We start from the raw sequence: 12,496 nt of genomic DNA on the forward strand, positions 1-12,496 counted from the left end.
ATGTAAATATATATTTATCGGGTGATATGCACATGTTTATAAACTGCACTTATGCCATAAACTGCATTCTGATGAAAGCCAGACCGCGGCCATAACTTATTTTGTTATAGCGCAAGCTTGACACGGACAACAGAAGGCACATCTAAGAAACACAGCGTGTCAAGCTTGCGCTATAACAAAATAAGATATGCCGTACCAACAAGCCCCTATTGCTATCCTCCCCGGCCATAACGTCAATACATCGCTTATAAGCGCGTCTACTTAACTGTGTATATTTGCCCGGAACCAGAAACGTTTTTGTCTCTTTTATACACATATATATATATATATATATATATATATATATATATATATATATATATATATATATATATATATATATATATATATATATATATATATATATATATATATATATATATATATATATATATATGTATATAAATGGGAATTACTATTGCAGTAAGTGAAATGGCCTGGAAATGCTTGTCAGTTATCTTTATATTTGACAGACAGGGACCACGTGGTGAACCGTAGGGACCCGAAAAATGATCTGAATTTGCATTTATATCTTGCGACTGTATCAAATCTCAAGATGATAGAGGGACAAAAGGAAATAATTGCCCCAGAGTGGTGCCGGATACCGCTCAGTAGCAGCAGTACAGCGCAAATAAAAAATGCACATTTGCTACAAAGAATTATACTTGCTGTTTCACTCTACAGCCTGAATGCATCGCTAGTTTAGGTAATAGTATTGTCAAGGTCATACGCAACGACGAACGATCAACATAATTTACTTGGAATAGTCATAAAAAAGATCGACTCGTCATCCCGGCCTTGCGAGAGTGAATCTCCAGCCAATCTGTTAAGAACCACCAATACAAGTGCTGAGGGGGGTATGCAATGCTTTATTGCTTTATAACACCCCCCCCCCCCCTCAATTTCCGCAACATTTTATATATGTTGAGTTCACAGGTCTTCCAGGGCAACTGGATGAATTTTTTGTTCTCAAAACACATTCACAAAGTTCCGGATAGATTACATGCGTAATTTACAACAAATATCGTAATTAGTCCCCTATATTTGAAGTTTACCTACATATTGTCCATACGCACCCTTTATTTTCCCCAAATATAAACAAAATGTCTTGTTTACCTCACCTAGGACATCGCTGAAATTATCACGGAACGTGTTATGACGCCTGAAAATAGGGAAAGAAAAACGACGGCTCATTCATTATTTGCAACGCTTCTAACCGGACCAGAAACGTAAAAATTTTACCGCACATTGCAGCTACCATGTCCCCCTTCCATTTTTCACAAAATATAAACCTGTTGTAAACTGCAGCTATGTCGCGACACTGGGAAGCATGGCTAGCGGCCATATCACACGTTCTAACACTAGAATAAGAATTTTTTTTAGAAAGGCTGTGTTCCATCCAACCGTATTTAGCTTCGCACAGAGAGTTTTCATAGTGTACCACCAATTTTCGCTAAATTTGGTCTTAGCTGCTTCTATAGTTCTGCCAGGGCAGCGGGCTCAATTCTTCCCCGCTCCATGAGTATGCTCATAGATTCTGGAGTGCCTGCACACGTAATTTATTGCGAAAGCCCAAATTGCCCATCTATTTTGAACTTCACCTACACATCATGCATTAACTTGTCCTTACAGTCACCAAACACGACGAAGCTGCATCCTTTAGTTCAGTGAGGACATCACGCGAAACTAATATATCATGCATAAAAAAGTAAGAAAAAAGATCAGGCTTAAATAATTTTTCGCAACGCTTCTAAATAGGCCACAAAGGTTAAAACTACGTGACACATTGCACTTCAAGTGTTGCCTATACCTTCAAATTATAAAATATCGGAAACTCAGAGTTTTCTTGGGACATTAGAAAACCTAGCTAATAGTAGTAGCGTGACACGTTCGAACACTTGCTTACAATTTTTTAACGCTATATTTGATCAAGACCTATTTACCATGACACATAAACTTGGCGTGTTGCTCCCCTTATGTTCGCGAAATTTTACCCCAATTGTATTTATACCAGCGCAGCCGTCTAAGTCTTACACCGCTAGTAAAACAGACTAATGACGCTATGAACCACTTGCATACGTATTCTACTAGAAAATGTCCATTTAACCCATTCATTTGGGAACATTGCCTACACCTTATCCATACCATGCCCCCAATTTCCGCTAGAGGACACTGGGGAAACAAACTACGAATCTCGTAATATCCCCTACATTCACGGCGTGCACGTTTGTGAACGCGACTTATTTTTGCCATTACAGTGCACTGGTTGCAAGGAATAGACAATGAACATTACGCGTTGACTAAACTGAACATTCTGCTTTCTTAAAGTACACCGATTTTACTTATGAGTGAAATGTATCGCTTCACACGGCCGCTTTCATAAAGGCACTATCCTCTTTGACGGGACGTTTGAAGTGGGGCGCTTCGGGAGCAATCGCGAAAGACTATTTCTTCCCTTGTGCATGTAATTAGAGCGGGTGATTTCATATATTTAATGAGGAAACGTAGCCTGACTGACTATACAATAGATGAATATTTAATTGCTATGTAACTATGATGGACCAGTATAAAATGCACAGAGTCATTCTCCCACCTTGACTAGCTCTCTGTATGGAGTCTCGAGCCCCCACCTTTGGATAAAATTATGTAAATTTCACACATTCATCGACACTTGATCGTACTTCGTGACTGACGGTATTGTGGCAGGCGGCGAGAAGAAGTATACCCGCCGTGGCCACGGTGCAGCGGGATCTCGGGAGCGGCCGACCACGCGGTCGCTCAGGTCGAACGCGCTAGCGTGTACTATTCTCACGCGACCTGCACGTGAGCCCATCTTCTCCTTCACCTGCTGTGGGGGCGATAGTCGCGCCGCTACAGTAGTTCACGAAAATACATGAAAAAAACGAGGGTTTAGCAAATATCTGCGACACTTGCGTTTAAGGCATCAAAGTGAGTTTCGCAACCGAATTGCGCTTAAAATTTTCCCATTCCCACGGAATTTCACGTCCGTATCTCGTGCGTTGTTTTAGGAGTCAAGGAAACACCGAGATTAGCGGCAGTATGACACGCTTGTACGCTTCAATGAGTAATTTTCTACAAAGGCTGTATGTGCTACAAAGGCACATATCGCTCGTCACTCGCAACATTGTTTCGTACGTCGAATAAATATAAACACCGTACTCCGCATATTTTACGGAGGATACCGGGGGAAAGCAATCAAATGCCGTGTATAACGCATGAAATTTTGGATAAAGCGAGCAGTCAGTTAGTGTTTTCAGAATACGTAAGCGACTTACACAGTGCAAATGTTCGGTACACATCCCCCAAAAGTGGCGTCATCTTTTTCAAAATACGATATATCTGCTGTGTTTGCTTCTGCTGCGAAACAAGCAATAGTGTAGCTCTTAACTAGAAACAGCCTGAAAATGAAATCGTCAGTCAGAAGCGACACATGTCTTTAGAAAAAATTTCACTCGGTTCTGTAGGTATTGATATGGCTCTGCGAGTCCACCCGAGGTCATCTTCAAGAGCACATCTACGATAAGTCGTGATTACACAGTTAAATTTTACAGTTACACCTGTAAGAGGTTTGACTAGATTTCTGATGGTGATAAGATACTGAGACTGCAACGCTGCAACGGTCAGGGATTAAGTTCTAGCATTTCATAAGCCAACGATTTCCGGCTGTAAAGCACATTCGTTGTGCGCGGCTGACAATAATATACTTTGTGTGGCCCTCCCCCTCGCTGGGCATGATGCAAGGTACGCAAGCTGAAGGTTTGTTAGGGCGGGAACTGCCCAGCGCCAGGTGTTATCCGCAGCGTGAGCACGTATGGCGAATCCTGGGCGTCGTTCGCTGCAGGACATCCCGAGAAGGCACAAAAGGCAACCTTCGTTGTCCAAGCAGGGATAGGCGTAGTAAAGAAAAGCATTACTTATGTGGTCACTCTACTAAGAAAGAACATTTCGCTTCAGCTGTAGTTTTTTTTATTTATTTATTTATTTATTTATTTATTTATTTATTTATTTATTTATTTATTTATTTATTTATTTATTTATTTATTTCACAATAACCCTAAAGGCCCTCTAGGGAGGGTATTGCATAGGGTAAATGTTACATAGGTGAGGTGAACAGTGCGTAATGTAAATACAATGGAAAAACAAAACTGGGAAAAAATTAATTACAGTGCATCAATGTACAAACACAAAAAAATAATGATAGTTATCAGTATAGCAACTCTAAATGGTTTGTACAAAATGTGACACTGTCGTGGAAGCTTGGTTAACGGCGCATTAACAAACAAACAAACAAAAAGAAAAAAAATATGCTTACAAATCAGAGAGTCAGACGTGATATATTAGGTATTCATGGTACTGCGTAGAGCGTCTGTAAATTTTAAGGCATTTGTTTCGGTGACAATGTGCGATGGCAGATTATTCCATTCTTTCGAGGTGCGAGGTATGAATGACTGACCAAATGCGAGGGAATGACACATTATGCATTTAACTTTGCAAGAATCATCCCGACGCGGAAAAATGACTGAGGGTTTACGCATGAACTCGTTATGAAGGGATACGTGATAGTAGAGCTTATGGAATAGTGTTAAACGAGATATATTACGGCGAAGTGACAAGGCTTCAAGTTCGGCGCGATTTTTTAATGCTGTTATACTTGTTTCTCGTGAATAATCTGAAAAGATGAAGCGTACAGCACGGTTCTGCAGGGCTTCTAAGTAAGTTATTAGGTATGCTTGATGGGGATCCCATATGGCTGACGCGTACCCTATTTTAGGGCGTATTAGTGTTGTGTATGCCAATTTGCGTAAGTGTACGGGAGCTTGTTTGAGGTTATGTTTAAGGAAACCAAGCGAACGGTTTGCAGAAGCGAGGATATGGTTAATGTGATTATTCCACGTCAAGTTAGGGGTTAAGTGTACGCCAAGATATTTGTAGCTGGAAACTTGTTCAACAAGGCTGTTGTTTAAGAAGTAAGATGTTGACGTTCAGGGCGCCTGATTAGTAAAAGACCTGAATTTAGTTTTAGTAAGATTTAGAGGCATTAGCCAAGTTGAACACCATACGTTTATTGCGTTTAGGTCAGATTGAAGAATGTCGTGATCATAGTTAGAGTGAATATTACGATATATGACGCAATCATCAGCAAATAGTCTGATATTGGATTTAATGCCGTCTGGTAGATCATTAATATAAATTAGAAAAAGTAGGGGCCCAAGCACACTTCCCTGTGGTACACCAGATGTTACGGGGACTAGAGATGAGTTGTGATTGTTAACCGATGTAAATTGCATCCTGTTAGAAAGAAAGTCTTTTATCCATGCTACAACAGTAGAGTCAGGTTAAGCTGTGTAAGTTTGTGAATAAGTCTACGATGAGGGACACGGTCGAATGCTTTTGAATAATCTAGGAATACGGCATCTGCTTGAATTCCGGTGTCTATTGATGGATGTATGTCGTGAATAAAACCAGCGAGCTGAGTGTCACATGAATAGCCTCTGCGAAAACCGTGCTGTTGCTTAAATATGAGGTTATGTTCTTCAAGGTAGTTAATGACCTGGGAATGTATGATAGGTTCGATTAATTTACAAATGTTACTTGTTAAAGAAATTGGTCGATAGTTAAGCGGTGAAGAACGATCCCCAGACTTGAAAAATGGCACTACCTTAGCCACCTTCCATTCGTGAGGGATAACGCCTGTTGATAGTGATTGTGAAAATAAGGCGGACAGTACTGGAAAGATGCTTGGGGCAATATTTTTTAGAATTGTTTTATTGAAGCCAGTATTATCAGTGGAAGATGAAATCTTAAGATTAGTGAGGAGAGAATAAATTCCAGAATCGGTAATTATTATTTCCGGCATAAACGAATCAGTGCAAGTCATGGTGGCTAACGGTTCCAAACATTCGCGCGTGAATACCGATGAAAAAGTTTCGTTCAGTAGTTCGGAACAATCAGTGTCAGTTAACGCTGCGCCGTCATGATCAGTAAGGACGATGTCAGAATTATGCTTGGGATTAATGACACGCCAAAAGCGCCGAGGGTTAGTTGTTAACATCGATGACAGGTCCCGTTTATAGAATTGTCTGCGCGTGGCTTTGAGTAAACTTTGGTATTCTTCGTCACATGCTTTGTACCGACGCCAGGATTTAGATAATCGATTTTTGTCAGCTTGCCTGAATAATCTTTTTTTCTTGTTATTTAGGCGACGAAGGTTCAGCGAAAACCAGGGACAGTGTTATCGGATTTTATGGAAATGACCGGGATGTATTTATCTATGAGATTAGTGAGTGCGTTTTTAAGTAGTAACCAGTTTTTTTCTACTGTCCGCGACAAGTAATCTCTCAGGAAGTCGATAGTTGTAATGGATTTTCCAGCGTGGGGGGGGGGGGGGGGGGGGGGGCAGCGGAAAGTGCCAGTGCCCGTTTTCAAAAGTGTGCTTGTGTGTGGGGAGGAGGCAAATGACACACTTTTCATCCCCCCCCCCCCCCCGGTAGATACACCTGCGCTTAGTGTTATGTACCGCATGGCCTCTCTCTTAGGGCACCGCGTCATGTTTTTACGATGTCTGCTACCCCTTCCTCCACGTCCGATTTCAAAGGTTCCAATTAAATGCTATGCAAAAAAGACACATAATTGATACAATCTTATTTTATCTCGAACTACGCGCGTGGTTCTCCTACCATCGCATAAGTACTGTGCCAATTGGCTTCGCGGTGAGGCGCAGACATGTAACTTCGTGTTCTGCATCGCGTTTTGCGCCACGTATACCTATAGTGAATATGCACGTGCCTGGCAAGGCGCTTCTTCTTAAGTTTGAGAATGCTCTTTGGTCCTAGAACATCCGTGCTAAAGCCACAGGCACTATTACAATGTCGGTTTTTATATGCTCAGCCTTACCCGCGCTATCCCACAAAAGCGCCGGCCACGCGACCTCGGATTAGAGTTTCCGGCATCACCTCTCCGGAATCGGCACACTTTACCCGACCGAGCAGACCCGCTAGACCCTGGGAGGAACGAAAAGAACGCTTCGCTTTCATAAAAGACATTCGCTCTTGAAGGCGAATATTTGTTGCAATAGGGATACTTAGCTGCCGTTTGTTGCTTCATTGCCTAATTCCGTAAAGAACAAAGCCGGTGTCCTGGCACATCAGTAGGCCCAGTACAGATAGGTTTATCATAAGCCATTTTGTCTGCCTCGCCACCGCTTCGTCGTCTACTCGTAGAGAAAAACTCTCAAAGCTCGGAAGTAGCTAGGAAATGAAAGGTTCGCCCTTGAAAATTGTGAAGAAACCACTTTATGGCGCTCTCCTCTCAAAAGGCAAATTTGGCATTATTGCTCATGTTGTCGGCATGTGCACGTGATTGAATTACTTATATTCACAATGTTTTCTTTTTAGAAAACGCTAACGCGTATTTGGCCTTTGTACTTTTCACGTTCAGGTTCAGTTTGTGACTATATTCGTGATGCGACCCGTCAGATACAGCTGATATAAAGACAAGGGTCTCAAATTCAGAGACGTAATGATATCAGCGAAGTAGTGAAATAGAACATCTAAACTTCTTTACACAGGAAATAACTTTAGAAGTGACCTTTAAATGGATATAAGGATGAGGATGATCTAGGCGCATATAAATGACTAACTGTTCTCGTGCAACAAAAGAGGATGTCATGTTTTCATAGTTGAAGTGATATACCCCTTACGGTGTCAGTTGTCAGCCTGTTCCTTGCTTTCCCTTTCCTGCATACTGTATATATGTGTTCAAAACCAATAATAATAATAATAATAATAATAATAATAATAATAATAATAATAATAATAATAATAATAATAATAATAATAATAATACATGTAAAGGAAAATGACCATGAGATAGAACACTGGTACTATTGGGATTTATAAGCAAAATATAGAGCCTGTGAATTCATAAGAAAATTGTTCGCTTAGTAATTTGTCAAGTAAGATCACTTGAGGATAGTTGAGCAAATAATTAACAGGAAAAATTCAGTACATACGCAGTCAAGATGTATCACTCAAGGAAAATCGCTGTAAGTAATAATGCCAATCACATGTGTTTTATTTTTATGTACAGAACAGAAGACGTGAAAGTAATAAAAATTAGCCCAAGAAGCAATACCACTGGTAATATGATTATATATGAAAGCAAATCATGCCGATAATAATGCCTCTGTAGGGGAAAAAATGCACATGGTTTGATTAGTGCTCGCATGTGAAATCCTCTCGTTGTTGTTGTTTTACGTAAGCAATGTGATAAAAAAACATTCAAGTGAAAATCTAGTTGAATACCGAGAAATTCCACTCAGTCGAAAGCCATAATGAGGTGACCATTGAGAGTTATTTCAGGAATACGAGGTAATTCTCTTTGAAATAGTAGTATGATTTGAACGTAGGATACACTATATGAATAGTGAGGACCCTTGGGTAAATCATTGATATACATCAAGAGAGAAAAGGGCAGAGAAGTCAACGTGAAGAGAGGCTTCTGGTTTGCTACCCTACATTAGGCGACGTGACCTAAATTCAGAACAGTAAAGGATCGATATGGGCCTCGTGCCAGTCCTAGGTTAATAATTTTTCTTTCGAAATAAGCACCTGGCGTAGACACTTATATGCTTACACACTATCATTTCTCGGTGAATTTGTTAACTGTTTAACATGTGCTGGATTGGTTATTTTAACAAATAGTAGTTTGGCAAACAAAATGCTATGGATGATAGTATAAAAAGTTCCTTAATAAAGTCAAAGAAACCAAGCCGACAAAATTAACGAGATTAACTGATTCTTCAGCGTAATCAATTAATTAAATCAAAGAAAAGGAAGTCAAACCACGCGTACGAAATCCATATGGGCAGGGCTTCAGTAAGTTTTTTTTTTTTTTCACGTAGCTGCTGATACGATTATGTAATAACCTCTCTGCAGCTTTATGATCGGTGACTGAGTACAGACATGTTTTTATTGCCCTTGTTACCCTTTTTATGTACAGGAAAGACGCTAGGTTTAAGAGAACTTAGGAAAGTTTCAAATTTCGTGCAAGATAGCGAACGTCATGAAATTGTAGGCTTTTCACCTTGTTTTAGTTAAGCTCTTTGTTTGTTTGTTTGTTTGTTTGTTGTTCGTTCGTTTGTTTGTTTGTTTGTTTGTTTGTTTGTTTGTTTGTTTGTTTGTTTGTTTGTTTGTTTGTTTGTTTGTTTGTTTGTTTGTTTGTTTGTTTGTTTGTTTGTTTGTTTGTTTGACGCTGTCACGCTTAAAGCTGCACTAAAGGATAATAATTGAAACCGGTACTGGTAAATATTAAATAATGTTTCTAGAATGTCGAAAAGAACACTCTTGCTGTTAGCAAATGCTTTGGTAAGACAGAAGATACGTGAATACGAAATACGGGAGTCGGCCCCTTCATTTTCCCGCACCAGCGTTTTGTGACGTCCTAGATTTTGATAGCGGCTCCGGAGGTTTGGTCAACGCCTTAACGATTGAAAACAACTACATTGTGTTCTTAAATGGACCAAAGCTTGAAGAACTTCTTCCGCGCTAAAGCGCTCGAAACAGTGCAATACTTACTGAGCATAATACTGGGCCAGCTGTCGTGTCACTGTTTTGCATAAGGGCGAAACAGCATTTTTTTCTTTTTGTCGCTGTAATCAACAGCTTCACGCAAAAGAAAATTGTGTTTCGAGAAAATACATGGCCATTCATGATTTATTTCGTGCTTGCCTTTAATGTATCTTCAAACCAGAAGCTCGGATGCATGAATTGACACGCGCTATTTCTTATTAAAATTATGCTGAAAACAATGAAATTGTAGGGACGCAAGCAAAACGAAATGTTTGTATTCATATCACTGGTATATATTTTTCATACAACAGCTTATAATCTCGCAATCTAAAGCACAACTTTAAAGGAATCCGACGTACAAAAATTTCACAAGTTATGCTAACGTTATTCTAGACAAACCAGGTATGCGTTTGACACGTATTTCGTGTAAGAAAACGTCGTTGAAGCAAACAGGCAAGCTTCTCCGCAGATGCCATGGCACTACTCCTTTTTCTTTCCCTTTAGTGCTACGTGACGTAGTATGAGCGAGCTTTTCCCTAACCGCATTTCTCCACTATCATATTTATCCAAAAGAGCATTAAATATTACAGCAATGAATGTAATTGTGAACTGTCGTGGAATTCGCAGGTTCATATATTTTAAAAAATCGGGGTTTTACGGGCCAAAACCACGATCTGATTATGAGGTACGCCGTAGCGGGAGTTTCCGGAAATATTAACCACCCGGGGTTCTTTAACGTGCACCTAAACCTAAGTACACGGGTCTTTCCGAAATTTCGCCCCCGCCGGGATTCGATCCCGCGATCTCGAGCCTAGCAGCTTAACACCATATCCATTAAGCAACCACAGCAGGTAGCTTCCCATATCGCCTGCGTGGCGAAGTTCAACCATATATCACAGTAAGACCACAGTAGCGCTTTTTTTTGTATGTACATGTTTATAATGGCCAAAAGCTGTAGACGCCAGCAACAGAACACTGTTGACACTCTTTTACATGTAGTCTAGAGTGTTGATACGGGTAATAGACATTTATAAGGCATTGGAGGTACCAGAGATCAATTGGTGATATTGCAAATCTCATTATTGTAGCGAGATCTCATGTACAAGAAATCGCCTTTTTTTTTCCTGGTGTAGTTACTTTAATTTGTTCTTTTTCTTTTTTCAGTATCCAACTGGGATGGAAAGACCCCAATATAACATCGAATCTCGGATTGGCTTCCGTCCCGATAACCCTGACCAATTACAACAATGTAAGACTAAAAATTAATTTCGAGAATATGCTTACATGCCAATAAAAACTCGCCATTTAGCTGACAACTACTGCACAGTGCGTCCCAGTTTCTTGTAGCTCAAGACAAATAATTCTTCAGAAATCCGCTTCCACAACATTCATGTTTTCTTCTAATTTCTGTTGTCGCTTACTATTCCTAAACAGATGCAATACTACGGAGTCCTGACTATCGGCACCCCGCCCCAATCTTTCAAGCTAATCATGGACACGGGCTCCAGTAACCTCTGGGTGCCGTCGGTGAATTGCGATCAGAGCATGGCCTGCCGTAAGTATACGCACGCCTACTATGATTTTCATTGCGCCATTCGAAAACTTAACTCATAACCCTCTGTCTCTTACCTCCACACGATCGCAGGCAACCACGCAAAGTACGACAGCAGCCAGTCGAGCACCTACACCAAAGACGGACGGTTCATCCGGATCCGCTACAGTGGCGGCGTGGTACGGGGCGTCGTGAGCATCGACAACGTGGGCGTCGGTCCGGCCACTGTGACGCAGTACAAGTTCGCCGAGATGGATCACTCAGACGGCAAGCTGTTCATGACCGCAAAGTATGACGGCATCTTCGGACTGGCCTTCCCGAGCATCTCGCAGAACAACCAGCTGCCACTGTTCGACGCCATGGTGAGGCAGGGCGTTGTCCAGCAGGCCGTGTTCTCGCTCTACCTGAGCAAGCAGCCCAGCGAGCAAAACGGCGGGGAGATCTACTTCGGAGGCATCAACGCGCAACGCCACACGGGTAACATCCATTATGTGGCCGTCAACCAGCCCGGTTACTGGCAGGTCACCATGGACAAGTGAGCCCACTTGCTAAGGAGGGAATGGGAGAGGTAGAATAAGGTTTTGCACCAAGCACGTTGGCCAGTATGCGCGAACCTCGACGCGGTTTTCATGGTCTCTTTGCACTTTCGTAGCTCCCAAGAACCTTTAGACAAACTGAGCATGTGCTGGTGGGCTAGTTGGTTAAGCATGACTACAAAGACGGCGCCGAATAAAACAACACCCGAAGAAAGGAGACACTAGACAAGCACGTAGGCGCTTAGACAAAGATGTCTTCTTGGCAACTAGAATCCATCATCAGAGATGCTTGCTTCTGCAACACCCTCCATTTTGCACGGAATAGCCAGTTTATTTGAAGTATTCATGTGCGCGTGTAAAATGAGAAGGCTGTCATGACAACGTTAAACGTCATTAACAAACAAGTAAACACGGATTTAACGTTGGCTCACACGACTCCGAATACTGCTATCATCTGCTTGCGTATCAGCAGTAAACCTGGAACCTGCTGGTGCTAAGTGCTTTGTGACGTACCGTGCGGAGACAACACCGTATGCTGAACACTGATTATGACCTCAGCGGCTACTGGCGAGTGCTAGCGGTGTCTCCGATAGCGCTTATTGGCGACGTGTCAATGGAGCGAGCGCCCGTAAAACAGTGCAAAAGCGATTATGACGGCTGTCAGAAGTAGGCCATGGATCTGCAGGTGCCTGGAAAGCAATCCGAAGGTGGATGCGCCGTTCGGAGGCGAGTAGGAGCAGTATGTTGCTTGCTGCAGGCGGATCCAGCCTTGCGAAACT

General features: G+C 41.6%; 1 protein-coding gene across 1 annotated transcript in view; it reads left to right on the top strand.

Moving 5' to 3' along the window:
• Window positions 1-12,496, top strand: part of LOC126547050 (lysosomal aspartic protease-like) — a 46,772-nt gene that overhangs the window by 4,254 nt on the left and 30,022 nt on the right. Inside the window, exons 2-4 of the mRNA XM_050194882.3 lie at window positions 10,794-10,878; window positions 11,064-11,184; window positions 11,275-11,716. Of these exons, the coding sequence (XP_050050839.1) occupies window positions 10,794-10,878; window positions 11,064-11,184; window positions 11,275-11,716 (648 nt within the window). The remainder of the gene's footprint in view (window positions 1-10,793; window positions 10,879-11,063; window positions 11,185-11,274; window positions 11,717-12,496) is intronic.

This window comes from Dermacentor andersoni, chromosome 1 (assembly GCF_023375885.2).
Source record: "Dermacentor andersoni chromosome 1, qqDerAnde1_hic_scaffold, whole genome shotgun sequence".
Taxonomy (NCBI): Eukaryota; Metazoa; Arthropoda; class Arachnida; order Ixodida; family Ixodidae; genus Dermacentor; species Dermacentor andersoni.